At 42.5% G+C, this 14,924-nt stretch overlaps 1 protein-coding gene across 1 annotated transcript in view; it reads right to left on the bottom strand.

Moving 5' to 3' along the window:
- Positions 1 to 14,924, bottom strand: part of LOC122559324 (protein kinase C-binding protein NELL2-like) — a 339,041-nt gene that overhangs the window by 210,837 nt on the left and 113,280 nt on the right. The window contains exon 12 of the mRNA XM_043708693.1: positions 13,039 to 13,167. Within this exon, the coding sequence (XP_043564628.1) occupies positions 13,039 to 13,167 (129 nt within the window). The remainder of the gene's footprint in view (positions 1 to 13,038; positions 13,168 to 14,924) is intronic.

Below are 14,924 nucleotides of genomic sequence, written 5' to 3'. Positions count from 1 at the left end.
TGTCTTTTCCCGAAGGAGAAAGTGAGGTCTGCAGATGCTGGAGATCAGAGCTGGAAATGTGTTGCTGGAAAAGCGCAGCACGTCAGGCAGTATCCAGGGAACAGGAGAATCGACGTTTCGGGCATAAGCCCTTCTTCAGGAATGAGGAATGTTTGTCCAGCAGGCTAAGATAAAAGGTAGGGAGGAGGGACTTGGGAGAGGGGCGTCGGAAATGTGATAGGTGGAAAGAGGTCAAGGTGAGGGTGATAGACGATGGAGGAGTCCAAGGACCTGCATATCCTTGGTGGAGTGGGAGGGGGAATTGAAATGTTGAGGTTGGTTGGTCCGGTATCCCGGACCAACCAACCCAACCACCCTGTAGCTCAACATTTCAATTGTTGAATTGAACTGAAATGGATTTTGTCTTCATTTTTAAAATCATTTTCTTGCCTCTTGTATGTTTTACAAAAAAAACAGTGAAAAGTGTTTAAGTTGCCATACCTTGGTACCTTGATTAATAATGGAACGCATGGATAAGAAAAAGATTTTAAAAATCTTATGAATGAATAAAAAAGTCTCTCAAACTAGACTTATCTATGCATTCCCTTATTGATCTGGGTGCCATAGTATCGCAACTTAAATACTTTTTATTGTTTTTGAGGAGAAAGTGAGGACTGCAGATGCTGGAGATCAGAGTTGAAAATGTGTTGCTGGAAAAACGCAGCAGGTCAGGCAGTATCCAAGGAAGAATTCCTGAAGAAGGGCTCATGCCCGAAACGTCGATTCTCCTGCTCCTTGGATGCTGCCTGACCTGCTGCGCTTTTCCAGCAACACATTTTCAGCTGCTTTTTACTGTTGTTTGTAAAACATACTAGAGGCAATAACTGTTTTATTCAAAAAGACACGGGATCATAATGTCTAGTTTGACAGAAATATTTATTCGTTCATGATTATGGGCATCACTGGCTGGACCCAGCATTTATTGCCCGTCCATAGTTGCCCTTGAGAAGGTGAGGGTTAACTGCCTTCTTGAACCACTGCAGTCCACCTGCAGTTAGTTGACCCACAATGCCCTTAGGGAGGGAATTTAGGATTGTGACCCAGCAACACCAAAGGAATGGTGAGTCCAGCGGTATCCTGGATGGTGCCAAGCTTCTTGAGTGTTGCTGGAGCTGCCCCCGTCCAGGTAAGTAGAGAGTACTCACTCACACACTTGTGCCTTGTTGGTGGTGGATATATTTAATAAAACATGCTTCGCTGAAACTGGTGAATGAGTGTAGCTATGAATGTAATGAGCTTAGAAAATCTAAAATGATTGAAATTTGCCTTAAAAAAGCATCTAACTATCCCCCAACTTTGATTGATTGTCAGTTCAAGTGCTTTTTCTTTAGTTTTAAAAACAAGCCCTCTGAACTGGGCCATCTATTACATTGACATAAAACAAAGAACTGCAGATGCGAGAAAAGTGAAACAAAAACAGAAATTGCTGGAGAAACTCAACTGGCCTGGCAGCATATGTGGAGAGAGAAAGCAAAGTCAATGTCTTGGGTCTCATTTCTGATGAAGGGCTTTTGCCCAAAATGTTGATTCTCCTGCTCCTCAGATGCTGCCTGACCTGCTGTGTTTTTCCAGCACCACATTCTCGACTCTAATCTCCAGCATCTGCAATCTTCACTTTCACCTCATGTTTTGGGTCCAGTTGACCCTCTATCAGAACTGCTTTTTTTTTTGGTCGGTTTGTAGGGTTTTTTTGGCTTTCTTTTGCTGGTAGGGCTGTTCAGTTGAAGGGTCACTAGACCCAAAACATTGACTTTGTTTTCTTTCTCCACAGATGTGACCAGACTTGATGAGTTTTTCCAACACTCTGCTTTTTATATTCATATATCTGCTTTACATATGCAGTACAAGTTGAGAAGATACTAAAATCAATTATCAAGATTATTCCTGAGATGCATATTCAGGATGTGTATATACAGACTGCTCAAGTAGCTTTGACTTCACATAAAGTGGAGATGCCGGTGTTGGACTGGGGTGGACAAAGTTAAAAATCACACAACAGGTTTATTTCAAATAAACCTATTGGGACTATAATGCGATGTGGTGTGATTTTTCACTTTGTTCATAAAGAGACTAGTGCTGTGCTTTGTCCCCAATAGCGTTTGTTTTAATGGCAGAAGCAAGCTAGAGAATAGTGTGTGAACACACACACATCCACACCCTCTCCCCCCCCCTCCACACACACTCCGACATCCACACTCTCTCACACATTCACACACACACAACCACACTCTCTCTCAGACACACACACACTAAAGACACATTTATCTCAGCTGCCTATATAGAGATGTTGAGATGCTTCGGTCTGAAATATTAATATCAAAGACTGTTTTAACCGAAGAGGACAGCAGCTACTTGTATACTGGCAGTCTTCCCAATCCACTGCAGCTTTGCAATGCTTACTACTGATAGTTGAGCCTCATGTATTTTTTGCTCACTGTGAAAAGTAGATTACTGTACCTTTCCAAACGACCTTTTGTACCGGCTTTTATTCAGACTCTGCCAGTCATTTAAAGCCTTGTGGGATTACTCCACTTCTGTGTAAATCCAATATTCCTTCAAATGTGTGAGCTAATAATATTAGTGATCTGTGTTCGCAATTCCACAATGAAATTCAAAGAATAGTATCAAATTCCCCTCGGAGTTACGCCTCCACACAATTAATAAGATATCTTATTCATGCCTATGAATTCTACGTGTTGTTCACTCATATAATTGACTATCACAACCAGCTGAAAGCCTTTTGTGCCTCACTTCCTCAGTGCTCTTGAAATAACTGCTCACTGCAGCTTGTGAGGAATGCTTAATGTAAACCTTAATCTTCACACAATCTTAATGCTCTTCATTGTTGGGGTCACCATCATCCAAAACTCAACTTACACATGCACCCATGCCCCTTATCAAGCTACATGAACATTTTAGGGCGAGTTTGCAATTCCAGCCTTTGTGGCACACATTAATGCATCACCCTTTGGTCATTGTTGTATGAAGGAATGTGGAGATGGAATAGGAGAGTGGGCTGAGGTAAATTCTCAACCCATGATCATACTTCAAGACAGAATTGGTTCAAGGAGCATTATGACCAACACCTCCTAGAAACATAGAAACATGGAAAATAGGAGCAGGAGGAGGCCATTCAGCCCTTCAAGCTTGATCCACCATTCGATCTGATCATGGCTGATCATCCAACTCAGTCCCCATTCCTGCTTTCTCCCCATAGCCTTTGATCCCTTTAGCCCTAACTCCTTCTTGAAAATGTTTTGGCCTCAACCACCTTCTGTGGCAGAGAATTCCACAGGCTCCCCATTCTCTGAGTGAAGAAATTTCTCTTCATCTCAATCCTACATGGGCTATCCTGGATCCTTAGACTGTGACCCCTGGTTCTGAATTTCCTTGTCATTAGGAAAATCCCTCCTGTATTTATCCTCTCTAGTCCTGTTCCCTAACTCTTGTGAATGGAAATTTGTAGAAAAAAAATGAACCTGATACGCAGATAATTTGCACCATACTAAAAACTTTGCAAACACTCAAATGTATGCTACTCCTTATTCTCTCAACCTTGCAGCAACAACATCTTGAATTTATCTAGTGCCCTTCATCTTTCTTAATAAAACTGTTCCAAGTTACTTTAAAAGAACACAATCAATCAGTCAGTACTGAACACTGAACCAAAGTAGGAATATTAAGGTGGATCCCCTAGTTTTTAATCAAAGGGAGAGGTGCTGAGGAGTGTTTTATATTAGCTCATGGTTCACAGCAAAGATATATTCCATTACGAAAGAAAGTTTCCAGGAAGTAGATAAGCCAACCAGTGAAGTTAAGGATAGCATCACATGGAATGAAGAAACATACAATGTGGAAAAGACGGAAAGCCAGAGGATTTGGAAAGTCTTAAAAATCAACACAAGACTACCAAAACAATTAAAGAGGGAGCAGGTAAACTTCGATGGTAAACTAGTAAGTAATACCAAGATGGACTGCAAGGGCTTCTTTAAATATATAAAAATAAAGAAACAAGCCCCCCAAATAGTCAATGGGAATTAGAGGAACAAATGTGCAGGGAGATTTGGGAGACTTGCAAGAGCAATAGGATTGTCATTGTCGGGGATTTAATTTTCCTAACATAGACTGGGACTGCCATAGAGTTAGATGGGGCTTAGATGGGGTGGAATTAAGTGCATTCAGGAAAGTTTCCTCAAACAGTATGCACAGTCCTACCCAGGAGGGGCAAAAATCGACCTACTCTTTGGAAATAGGGCAGGGCAGGTGACTGATGTGACAATAGAGGAGCACTTTGGGACCATTGCCTGTAGTTTTGATTAGATTCCCTACAGTGTGGAAACAAGCCCTTAGGCCCAACAAGTCCACACCGACCCTCCGAAGAGTAACCCACCCAGACCCATTTCCCTCTGACTAATGCACCAAACACTATGGGAAATTTAACATGGCCAATCTACCTGATCTATGTGATCGTGGGTAGAAACCGGAGCACCCGGAGGAAACCCATGCAGACACGGGAAGAATGTGCAAACTCCACACAGCCAAGGCTGGAATTGAACCTGGATCCCTGGCGCTGTGAGGCAGCAGTGCTAACCACTGAACCACCGTGTCACCCTTTTCCACCCACCGAGTGAAGCCACCCCACCCCCCACCAGTCCCTCCCAATTTAGATTAGATTTAATAATAAAGTGCTGAGATCATGGAATTCCTATAGTGTGGACACAGGCCCTTCGGCCCAACAAATCCACACTGACCGTCCAAAGAGTAATCCACCCAGACCCATTCCCCTACTATCCTATATTTACCCCTAAGTTCCATTGACTTTAAAATATTTATGGAGACAGATAAAACTGGCCCACAGGTTCAGGCTCTAAACTGGGGCAAGGTGAATTTTGATGGAATTAGACAGGAGCTTGCAGGCGTTGATTGGAGGAGTTTGGTTGCAGGCAAAGGGGCCTCCGGCAAGTGGGAGGCCTTTAAAAGTGAGATAGCTAGAGTTCAAGGTCTGTGAGGGTGAAGGGCAAGGTTGGCAGGAGTAGGGACCCCTGGATGACAAGAGATATTGAGGCTTTGACCAGAAAAAAGAAGGAGGTATGGCTCAGATACAGTCAGCTGGGATCAAGGGAATCCCTGGAGATATACAGGGGAGACAGGAGTTTACTGAAGAAGGAAGACGGGGGTGAAAAGGGGGCATGAGATAGACTTGGTTGAGAAGATTAGGGTGAATCCAAAGAGGTTCTTTAAGTATATTAAAGGAAAAAGTATAACGAGAGTCAGAAAAAAGAAGGAGGTATGGCTCAGATACGGTCAGCTGGGATCAAGGGAATCCCTGGAGATATACAGGGGAGACAGGAGTTTACTGAAGAAGGAAGACGGGGGTGAAAAGGGGACATGAGATAGACTTGGCTGAGAGGATTAGGGTGAATCCAAAGAGGTTCTTTAAGTATATTAAAGGAAAAAGTATAACGAGAGTGAGAATAGGACCCCTCAAGAACCAAAGTGGACATGTATATTTAGAACTCCAGGAGATGAGCAAGGTTCAATGAATATTTCTCCTCTGTGTTTACCATGGAGAAAGACATGAAGACTTGGGAACTTCAGTGGTCGTATCTTGGGGACAGTCCACATCACAAGTACAGGAGGTGATGGATGTATTAGAATGTATGTAGGTGTATTAATTTCCTGGTCCTGACCAGATATATCCAAGAACACGGCAAGAGGCTAGAGAAGAAATTGCAGGGGCTCTGGCTGACATTTTTGCATCATCATTAGCCACGGGTGAGGTCCTGGAAGACTGGATGTTAACGAATGTTATGCCTTTATTCAAGAAGGACTGCAAATAAACACCTGGGAACTATAGACCAGTGAGCTTAACATGTGTGGTAAGTAAGTCACTTAAGGAGATTCTGAGGGGTAAGAGATACATGCATTTCAAAAGACAGGTTTTGATTAGAAATAGTTAGCATGGCTTTGTGCATGGGAGATCATGCCTCACAACTTTGTTAGAGATATTTGATGATTTTGGGGAAACAAAATTATGACACAATCAGACAGAGGTTGGGAAGTACAGATTGGGTTCTGGATCAGTGGTGCTGGAAGAGCACAGCAATTCAGGCAGCATCTGATCCAGAATCTGGTTTCCAGCATCTGCAGTCATTGTTTTTACCAATTACAGATTGGAAGCAATTGTTCCTCAGAAAGGGCACAACAGACATGTGGAAACTGTTTAAGGAGCAGTTGTTACCAGTGACGCATAAATTTGTTCCTCTGAGACAGGCTAGAAGGGGTAAGATTAAGGAGTCTTGGATGATGAGAACAGAGGAGCTTCTTGTCAAAAGGAAGGCCGCAGCTTATGTAAGGTGGAGGAAGCAAGGATCTAGCATAGCTTTAGAGGATTGCAGGCTTATTAGAAAGGAGCTCAAAATGGGTGGTAGAGAGCCAGAAGGGGCACAAAAAAAGCTTGGTGGGAAGGATTAGGAAGAACCCAAAGACATTTTACTCACACATGAAGAATAAGAGAATGATCAGGAAGAAGGTAGGGCCAGTCAGGGATAGAGTAGGGAATTTGTGCGTGGAGTCTGAGCAGATAGGGGAAGCCATAAATGAGTTTTTTGCCTCAGTTTTCACTAAGGAAAGGAACATTGTTATGAATGAGAACTTTGAGGAACTGGGAAACAGACTTGAACAGATCGAGATTGAGGAAATTGATGCGCTGGAAATTTTGGCAAACATTAAGATTGATAAGTCCCTTGGGCCAGACCGAATGTATCCCAGGCTGCTCCAGAAAGCGAGAAAGGCAGTTGCTAAGCTACTGGTGAAGATCTTTTCGTCCTCACTTTCCTTGGGAGTCATATCGGAGGATTGGAGGATGACAAATGTTGGTCCTCTTTTCAAGAAGGGTAATAAGGAAATCCCTGGCAATTACAGACCAGTCAGTCTTACGTCTGTGGTCAGCAAGATTTTGGAAAGAATTCTGAGGGATAGGATTTATGACTATATGGAAAAGCATAGCATGATTAAAAGCAGTCAGCATGTCTTTGTGAGGGGCAGGTCATGCCTCTCAAATCTTATTGAGTTCTTTGAGGAGGTGTCAAGACAGATTGATGAAGGTCAGGCAGTGGAGGTGGTGCATATGGACTTCAGCAAGTCATCTGATAAGGTTTCCCATAGTAGGCTCATTCATAAAGTCAGGAGGTATGAGACACAGGGAGATTTAGCTCTCTGGATTCAGAATTGGTTAGCTGACAGAAGGCAGAGAGTGGTTGTAGATGTAAAGTATTCTGACCGGAGGTCAGTGTTGATTGGCGTCCTGCAGGGCTCTGTTCTTGGGCCTCTGCTCTTTGTAGTTTTTATAAATGTCTTGGATGAGGAGGTTGAGGGGTAGGTTAGTAAATTTGCAGATGACACAAAGGTTGGAGGTGCCATTGATAGTATCAAGGGCTATTGTAGGCTGCAGTGCGACATAGACAGGATGCAGAGCTGGGCTGAGAAATGGCAGATGGAGTTCAACCTGGACAACTGCAAATTGATGCTTTTTGGAAGGTCGAATTCGAATGCTGAAAGGATTCTTGGCAGAGTGGAGGAACAGAGGGATCTTTGTGTTCAAATGCATAGATCCCTCAAAGTTGCCACCCAAGTGGATAGGGTTGTTAAGAAAGTATATGGTATTTTGGCTTTCATTAACAGGGGTATTGAGTTTAAGAGCTGCGAGGTTTTGCTGCAGCTCTACAAAACTCTGATGAGACCACACTTGGAATATTGTATCTAGGTATGGCCACCCTATTAGCCTTTGTAGAGGGTGCTGCCTGGACTGGAGGGCTTCTCTTACAAATAGAGGTCAGAATTTTCTCTCTGGAGAGTAGGAGGAAGAGAGGTATTCTGATCAAGGTGTACAAGGCTTGGATACAGTCAATAGCCAGAGACTTTTCCCAGGGCAGGAATGACTAGCACGAGGGGGTCATCATTTTAAGATATTAGGAGGAAGGTATAGATGAGACGTCAGAGGTAGGTTCTTTACGCAGAGAGTTGTGAATACATGGAATGCATTACCAGCGGTGGTGGTGGAAGCAGAGTCATTAGGGACATTTAAGCAACTGCTGGACATGCACATGAACAGCAGTGAATTGAGGGGTGCCTAGGTAAGGTTATTTTATTATAGATTAGGATTAATCCTAGACACAACATCATGGGCTGAAGGGCCCATTCTGTGCTGTAATTTTCTATATTCTATGTTCTGAGTGATCAGGAAGGTTGATGAGGGTGGGGTGGTAGACATAGACCATGTAGATTTCAGTAAAGCCTTTGATAAGTTTCCTCACGGTAGGCTACTCTGGAAGGTTAGATCACAGAATTCAGGGCAAATTGGATACACAATTGGCTTGATGGTAGGAAGCAGAGGGTAATAGTGGAAGGATGCTTGTTGGACTGGAGGTCTGTGACTAGTGGAGTGCCTAAGAGTTTGGTTTGTTATTTGTTTGCTGTTTGTAATCTATATCATTGATTTGGATGAGAATGTACAAGGCATGATTAGTAAGTTTGCTGATGACACTAAAATAGGCTGCATCGTGGACAGCGAGGAAGGTTATCAGAAGTTGCAGCAGGACTTGGATCAGCTAGGGAAGTGGATCGAGAAATGGGAAATGGAATTTTATATAGAAAAGTGTGAGGCCTTCCATTTTTGAAAATCAAGGCAGGAGTTTCATGGTGAATGATAGGACCTTAAGGAGTGTAGTGGAACAGAGGGACCATGGAGTTCAAGTGCACAGTTCTCTGAAAGTGGAGTCCCAGGTAGACAGGGCAATGACGAAGGCTTGTGGCACACTGGCCTTCATCAGTCAGGGCACTGAGTATATAAGTTGGGAAGTTATGTTGCAGCTATATAGGACGTTGGTGAGACCACACTGGAGAATTGTGTTCAGTTTTGGTCATCTTGCTATAGGAAGGATGTTCTTAAACTGGAAAGAGTGCAGAAGAAATTTACAAGCATGTTGTCAGGCCTCAACGGTCTGAGTTTTAGGGAGAGCTTGGACTTTTTTTATTTAGAGCATAGGAGACTGAGGGAGGATCTTAGAGAAGTGTATAAGATCATGAGAGGCATGGAAGGGGTGAACGCGCTCAGTCTTCAAGGATCAAGGACTAAAAGGCATCAGTTTAAGGTGAGAGGGGAAAGAATAAAAAAGGAATCTGAGAGGCAACATTTTTACACAGAGGGTGGTAGGCATATGGAATAAACTGCCAGCGGAGGTGGTTGAGGTGGGTTCATGAGCAACATTTAAAAGGCATTTGGACAAATCCATGGATAGGAAATGTTTAAAAGGATATGGGCCAAGTGCAGGGAAATGGGGTTAGAGTGGATGGACATTTTGGTCCGTATGGACCAGTTTGGGCCAAAGGGCCTGTCTCCGTGCTGTAGGACTCTATGACACTAAAGGTCAAAGTTACTATACGCCCCTTAGAGAACAAGGCTGGTGAAATAATAACGGGGAGCCAGGAAATGGCAGAGGAGTTGAATAAATATTTTGCGTCCGTTTTTATAATAGAAAACACTAATAGCATTCTGAAAATAAAGAAGGGGCAAAAGGAGGAAAGCAAATAAATATAATACCCATCACTAGAGAAAAAATGCCAAAGAAACTAACGGGGCTAAAGACTAATACATTGCCCGGACTTGATGGGATGCATCCTGGGATATTAAAAGAAGAGACAGTGGATGTATTGGCAAAAATGTTCAAATCCCAAAGCATAGGAAATATGCAAATACAACACCTTCACATATAAATAGAAGACTAAAAAGGGTGACTACAGGCCTGTTAGCTTAACATCTATTATTAAGAAGATGTTAATGTCTTGTTTAAAGGGTGCAATAGCAAAGTATTTAGAAATACGTAATATGATCAAGCAGAGTCAGTATGGCTTCGCAAATGGTAAATCATTCCTAAAAAAAGTATTTGAACTCTTTGAGGAGGTAATGAGCAAGAGAGATAAACTGAAAGCAGTGGATGTCATAGACTTGGATTTTCAGAGGGTGTTTGATCAGATACCACCCATTAGGCTACAAAAGGTAAGAGACCTTTCGTGTTGGGAGTAGTTTACTGGTTTGAATGGAGGATTGGCAAGATAATAAAAAATAGAGAATTGGGATAAAGAGACCATTTTCAGGATGGTAACTTGTAAACAATGGCACGCCACACAAATCAATCCTGGGGCCACAGTCATTTACAATATATATTAATGACTCAGACAATGAAATTGAATGTAAAATGACACAAAAATAAGTAGGAAGGTAATTGGCAAGGATAAAGAGTTTACAGAGGGATATAGGCAGGTTAAGTGAGTGGGCAAAAACTTGGTAGATGGGAATGATGCTGGAAGATGTGAGGTTATGCACTTTGGCAGAAAGAATAGAGGAGCTGAGCATTGTTTAAATGGAGGAAGACTGCAGAAAGCATCGAGGGATTTGGAAGTCCTTGTGCATACTTTACAAAATGTGACCATCCAGGTTCAGCTGGCAGTAGAGAAAGCAAATGGATGTAGGCCTTTATTTCAAAGGGAATGGAGTCTTAAAGGAGGAAGGTTTTGCTAAAACTATACAAGGCATGAATTACACCACAGCTGGAATACTGAGAAATGTTTTGAGACTCTTATCTAAGGAAAGATATACTGACATTGGAGACAGTCCATAGAAAGTTCACGAAGCTGATATCAGGTATGGAGGGATTGTCTTTGGGCTCCTATTCACGGTCGTTTCAAAGAATGAGAGGCGACCTTAATGAAATATAAAAGATTCTTAGGGACTAGACAGGGTAGAGGCAGAAAGATCATTTCTCCTTGTGGGATAGTCTAAGACCAAAGAGCATAATCTCAGAATCTCAGGTTGCCCATTTAAGATAGAGATAATTAGGAATTGTTTCTCTCAGAGGGTAGTGAATCTGTGAAATTCTTTACAGCAGAGGGCCCTAGAGGTTTACCATAGAAAGCTGTCAAGCCTTAGTCATGAGGGATATTCAAGGCTGAGGTATAGATTTTTAATCAGTAAAAGAGTCAAGGGTATGGAGAAAAGACAGGAAAGTGGAGTTGAGGATGATCAGATCAGCCATGCTCTCATTGAATGGCAAGAGCAGACTCAAAGGGCTGAACAGCCTACTTCTGCAGTTACATTTTATGACCTAATGGGATGATAGGAGGAGAAAGAGTTGGAGAAGGTTCGGGATGGAATGACCAGAGAGCTTAGGGCTGAGAATGTTGAAGGTAAAACTACTAAGTTTGGATTGAAGGAAGTGGAGGATGCCCAAGAGACCAGAAGTGAGGGTCAGCATTCTTGGAGAACTGTAGAACATGGCAAAGGTTACAGAGATGGGACTGGAACAAATCCAGAGAGGGAATAAGTTTGAGAATTTTGAAACCTAATCATAGCTGGATCTGGAATCATCGTCACTTTTCAAGTATGGATCGGGCCTACACTGCGCCAGTTAATACAACCTCATCCCTACAGAATACCTCATTGCCTTTCAGCAGCTCCCCCTATGTCTGGTAAAGGAGAAACTTTCCATTTGATGAATAGAATCCTTGGAAATTCAAACCACTGCTCCATAACACAATTATACACCAATACAGTTAAACAAGCTACAGTTTTGTTGCTTATAGTCCACGTGTACTCCCTGGACTACAAAAATGCACATTTCCACAGTTGAGCAGAGTATCATTAAATTATTTATTCCCAATCTGCCAGTCTCACATACCCAATACAAAAAAAAATCAATCTGGCAATGTAGTCAGTAGAACATATGGTGGTGGTTGTTTAAATTGATTTACTATCAACATGAGGCTAACAATTACTCACTTACAAATTGTCTATTTTGGATTATACAGTTGACTCACGTATGAAAACTTACATCCAGTCAAATGAACTTTCAAGAAGTCTCGTGCAGTTGTTGCTTCACTCTTATCTATTGCAATATTGTACATTTCATTGTGACATCAGTATCTCAATAAAAGGATGTTGCAGCATCGAAATACTGGGGCAAGTTGTAATAAGGTGCGGCATTGTGGATTATCTACCTCTTACTGAAAATTGCTGATGTTTCATTTGCATTGATTTGAATATTAATATATTTTGTAACTCTTCCATCATGGCACGTTGGGCTGCATCACCAGTTTTATCGTGTGGTGGTAGTTTAAAATTGATCTGAAGATGCAAACATTCACTCTTAAGTGATGCCTTAAAAGTATGACTAATACAAATATTTTATATGGGACATATGCACCAGAGACCCGGTTTCAATTCCCGCCTCGGGCTACTGTGTGTGGAGTTTGCACATTCTCCCCGTGTCTGCGTGGGTTTCCTCCGGGTGCTCCGGTTTCCTCCCACAGTCCAAAGATGTGCAGATTAGGTGAATTGGCCATGCTAAATTGCCATAGTGTTAGTTGAAGGGGTAAATGTTGGGGAATGGGTCTGGGTGGGTTGCTCTTCGGCGGGGCGGTGTGGACTTGTTGGGCTGAAGGGCCTGTTTCTGCACTGTAAGTAATCTAATCTAATCTAATAAATCTCACTTACACTTGTTCTGTAACACAAATGTCGTCATCAGCATTTAAGATTGTACAAGTTTGCAACTTCCAGTGTGAATTTGGGGGCTTAACAGTTTTCAAAATTAAGATTGATGGAATCTTGTTAGGTAAGGAACTAGGCAACTGAAGTACAGAGGAACCGTGATTATCTAGCAGTCGATTAATCAAATTTCAGATTATCCGAACAAGATCGCAAGGTCCCAGTGCTTGGCTTACTGTGTTATCCGGCATTCGATTAACTGAACGAAATTCTCCCCACCCGTGTCCTTCGGATAACAGAGGTTCCTTTGTAGTGATGCAGATCAGCCATAATCTAACAAAGGCAAGCAGGCCAGATGGGCTGAATGGTTTACTCCTGACTCAGTGTTCCTGTTGTATCACTACGACAGATGAACATGGCCCTGGGTTTGGACAGACAGTAGATGTGTACATACTAACCTTCACAGTAGGCTTCATCGTCACGGAGAGGCACAAAACCACTTTTGCATTTGCAGATAGCACTAGCCTCCAAATTCACACATTCTGAATTCTCGACGCAGTTGGGGCCATCAGCACAAAAGTCATGACCTGTGTTGATAAAGAATGATTGGAGTGATTTTTTTAATTGATCAAGTTTTCCTTGTAATCTAATAGGAGTGGCAGGTAGTGTTCCTCAGCTTTGGTATAGTACACAGCTATTTAGAAGGTCTGAGATCTAACTCTGCACTCAAAGGTGGATAATTTCATTATACATAGCATTTGTCTCTATGATTCTGTTTGGTGAGCACCATTCCATCAGTTCCCATCAGCTAAATTCATGCGTCAAGAAGTGTTTAGATGTGCATTGTGATGTTAAAAGCATCCAAGTCTATGGGTCAAATGGTAGAAAATAGGACTATAATTAGGATGGCACGGTGGCTCAGTGGTTTGCACTGCTGCCTCACAGCACCAGGTACCTGGGTTCAATTCTAACCTCAGGCAGCTCTCACTGTGAAGTTTGCATGTGTCTGTGTGGGTTTCTTCCCACAGCCCAAAGATGTGCAGGTTAGGGTGGATTGGCCATGTTAAATTGCCCGTAGTGTTCAGGGAACTGTAGGCTAGGTGGGTTAGCCATGGGAAATACTGGGTTACAGAGATAGGATGGAGGTTGAGTCTGGATTGAAATGTTCTTCGGAGGGATTGTATGGACTTGATGGGGCAAATGGCCTCCTTCCACACTGTAGCGATTCTATAATAATACTAAGGTGGTTGTTTTTGCATCAGCATTGATGCAATGAGCCGAAGGGCCTTTTTTCTGTGCTTAGCATGCTATGATTCTATAGAGTGTAGGTGCCGGTGTTGGACTGGGGTGGACAAAGTTAAAAATCACATGGCATCAGGCTATAGTCCAACAGGTTTATTTGGAAGCACTAGCTTTCAGAGCTACCTGACAAAGGAGCAGCGCTCCAAAAGTTTGTACTTCCAAATAAATCTGTTGGACTATAACCTGGTATTCTGGATTAGTGGTGCTGGAAGAGCACAGCAGTTCAGGCTGCATCCAAGGAGCTTCTTGGATGCTGCCTGAACTGCTGTGCTCTTCCAGCACCACTAATCCAGAATCTGGTTTCCAGCATCTGCAGTCATTGATTTTACCTCTTTTATAAGCTGGTATTGTGTGATTTTTAACTCTGACTCTATAAAGATAAACCTGAAAATCATTAACAGCAAATTAAAGTGCTTTGGAGATAAAGGTGACTATCCTCTTAATGACTTTATTCAAGTTGGCTTCAATGTTTTTTTGGCCTGATCAGATGATTACCTGTTCATCATGAGCTACTTCAATTGCCAAAAGATGGAGATTCTTTTGAGTGGAATCAGTTTACAGAGTGACCGTCTCCATAGTTGGCAATGCCAACTGGAGCAGCCTTTGGTGACTGTGTGTGGAGTTTGCACATTCTCCCCGTGTCTGCGTGGGTTTCCTCACACAGTCCAAAGATGTGCAGGTCAGGTGAATTGGCCATGCTAAATTGCCCGTAGTGTTAGGTGCATTGGTTAGAGTGAAATGGGTCTGGGTGGGTTACTCTTCGGAGGGTCGGTGTGGACTGGTTGGGCCGAAGGACCCGTTTCCACACTGTAGGGAATCTAATCTAAAACAGTCGAGTAAATGAGGAGATTCTGGAGTTTGTCCCTGGGAGAACTTTTTCAGGGAGAGTGATTTACTGGAGAAATATTTTTCCATCTAGCTCCCCTCATTGATATCATCAATATCCTCTTGTCAGGAATAATGGGTCTGGAAATTTAATGGGCATTCACACCACTAGAATGATGCATTAACATCACTCCCTATTACAAATCCATAAAATATA

This window comes from Chiloscyllium plagiosum, chromosome 19 (assembly GCF_004010195.1).
Source record: "Chiloscyllium plagiosum isolate BGI_BamShark_2017 chromosome 19, ASM401019v2, whole genome shotgun sequence".
NCBI lineage: Eukaryota > Metazoa > Chordata > Chondrichthyes > Orectolobiformes > Hemiscylliidae > Chiloscyllium > Chiloscyllium plagiosum.
Note: the sequence above shows the minus strand (reverse complement) of the source record. Positions and strands in the feature narration are given on the sequence as shown.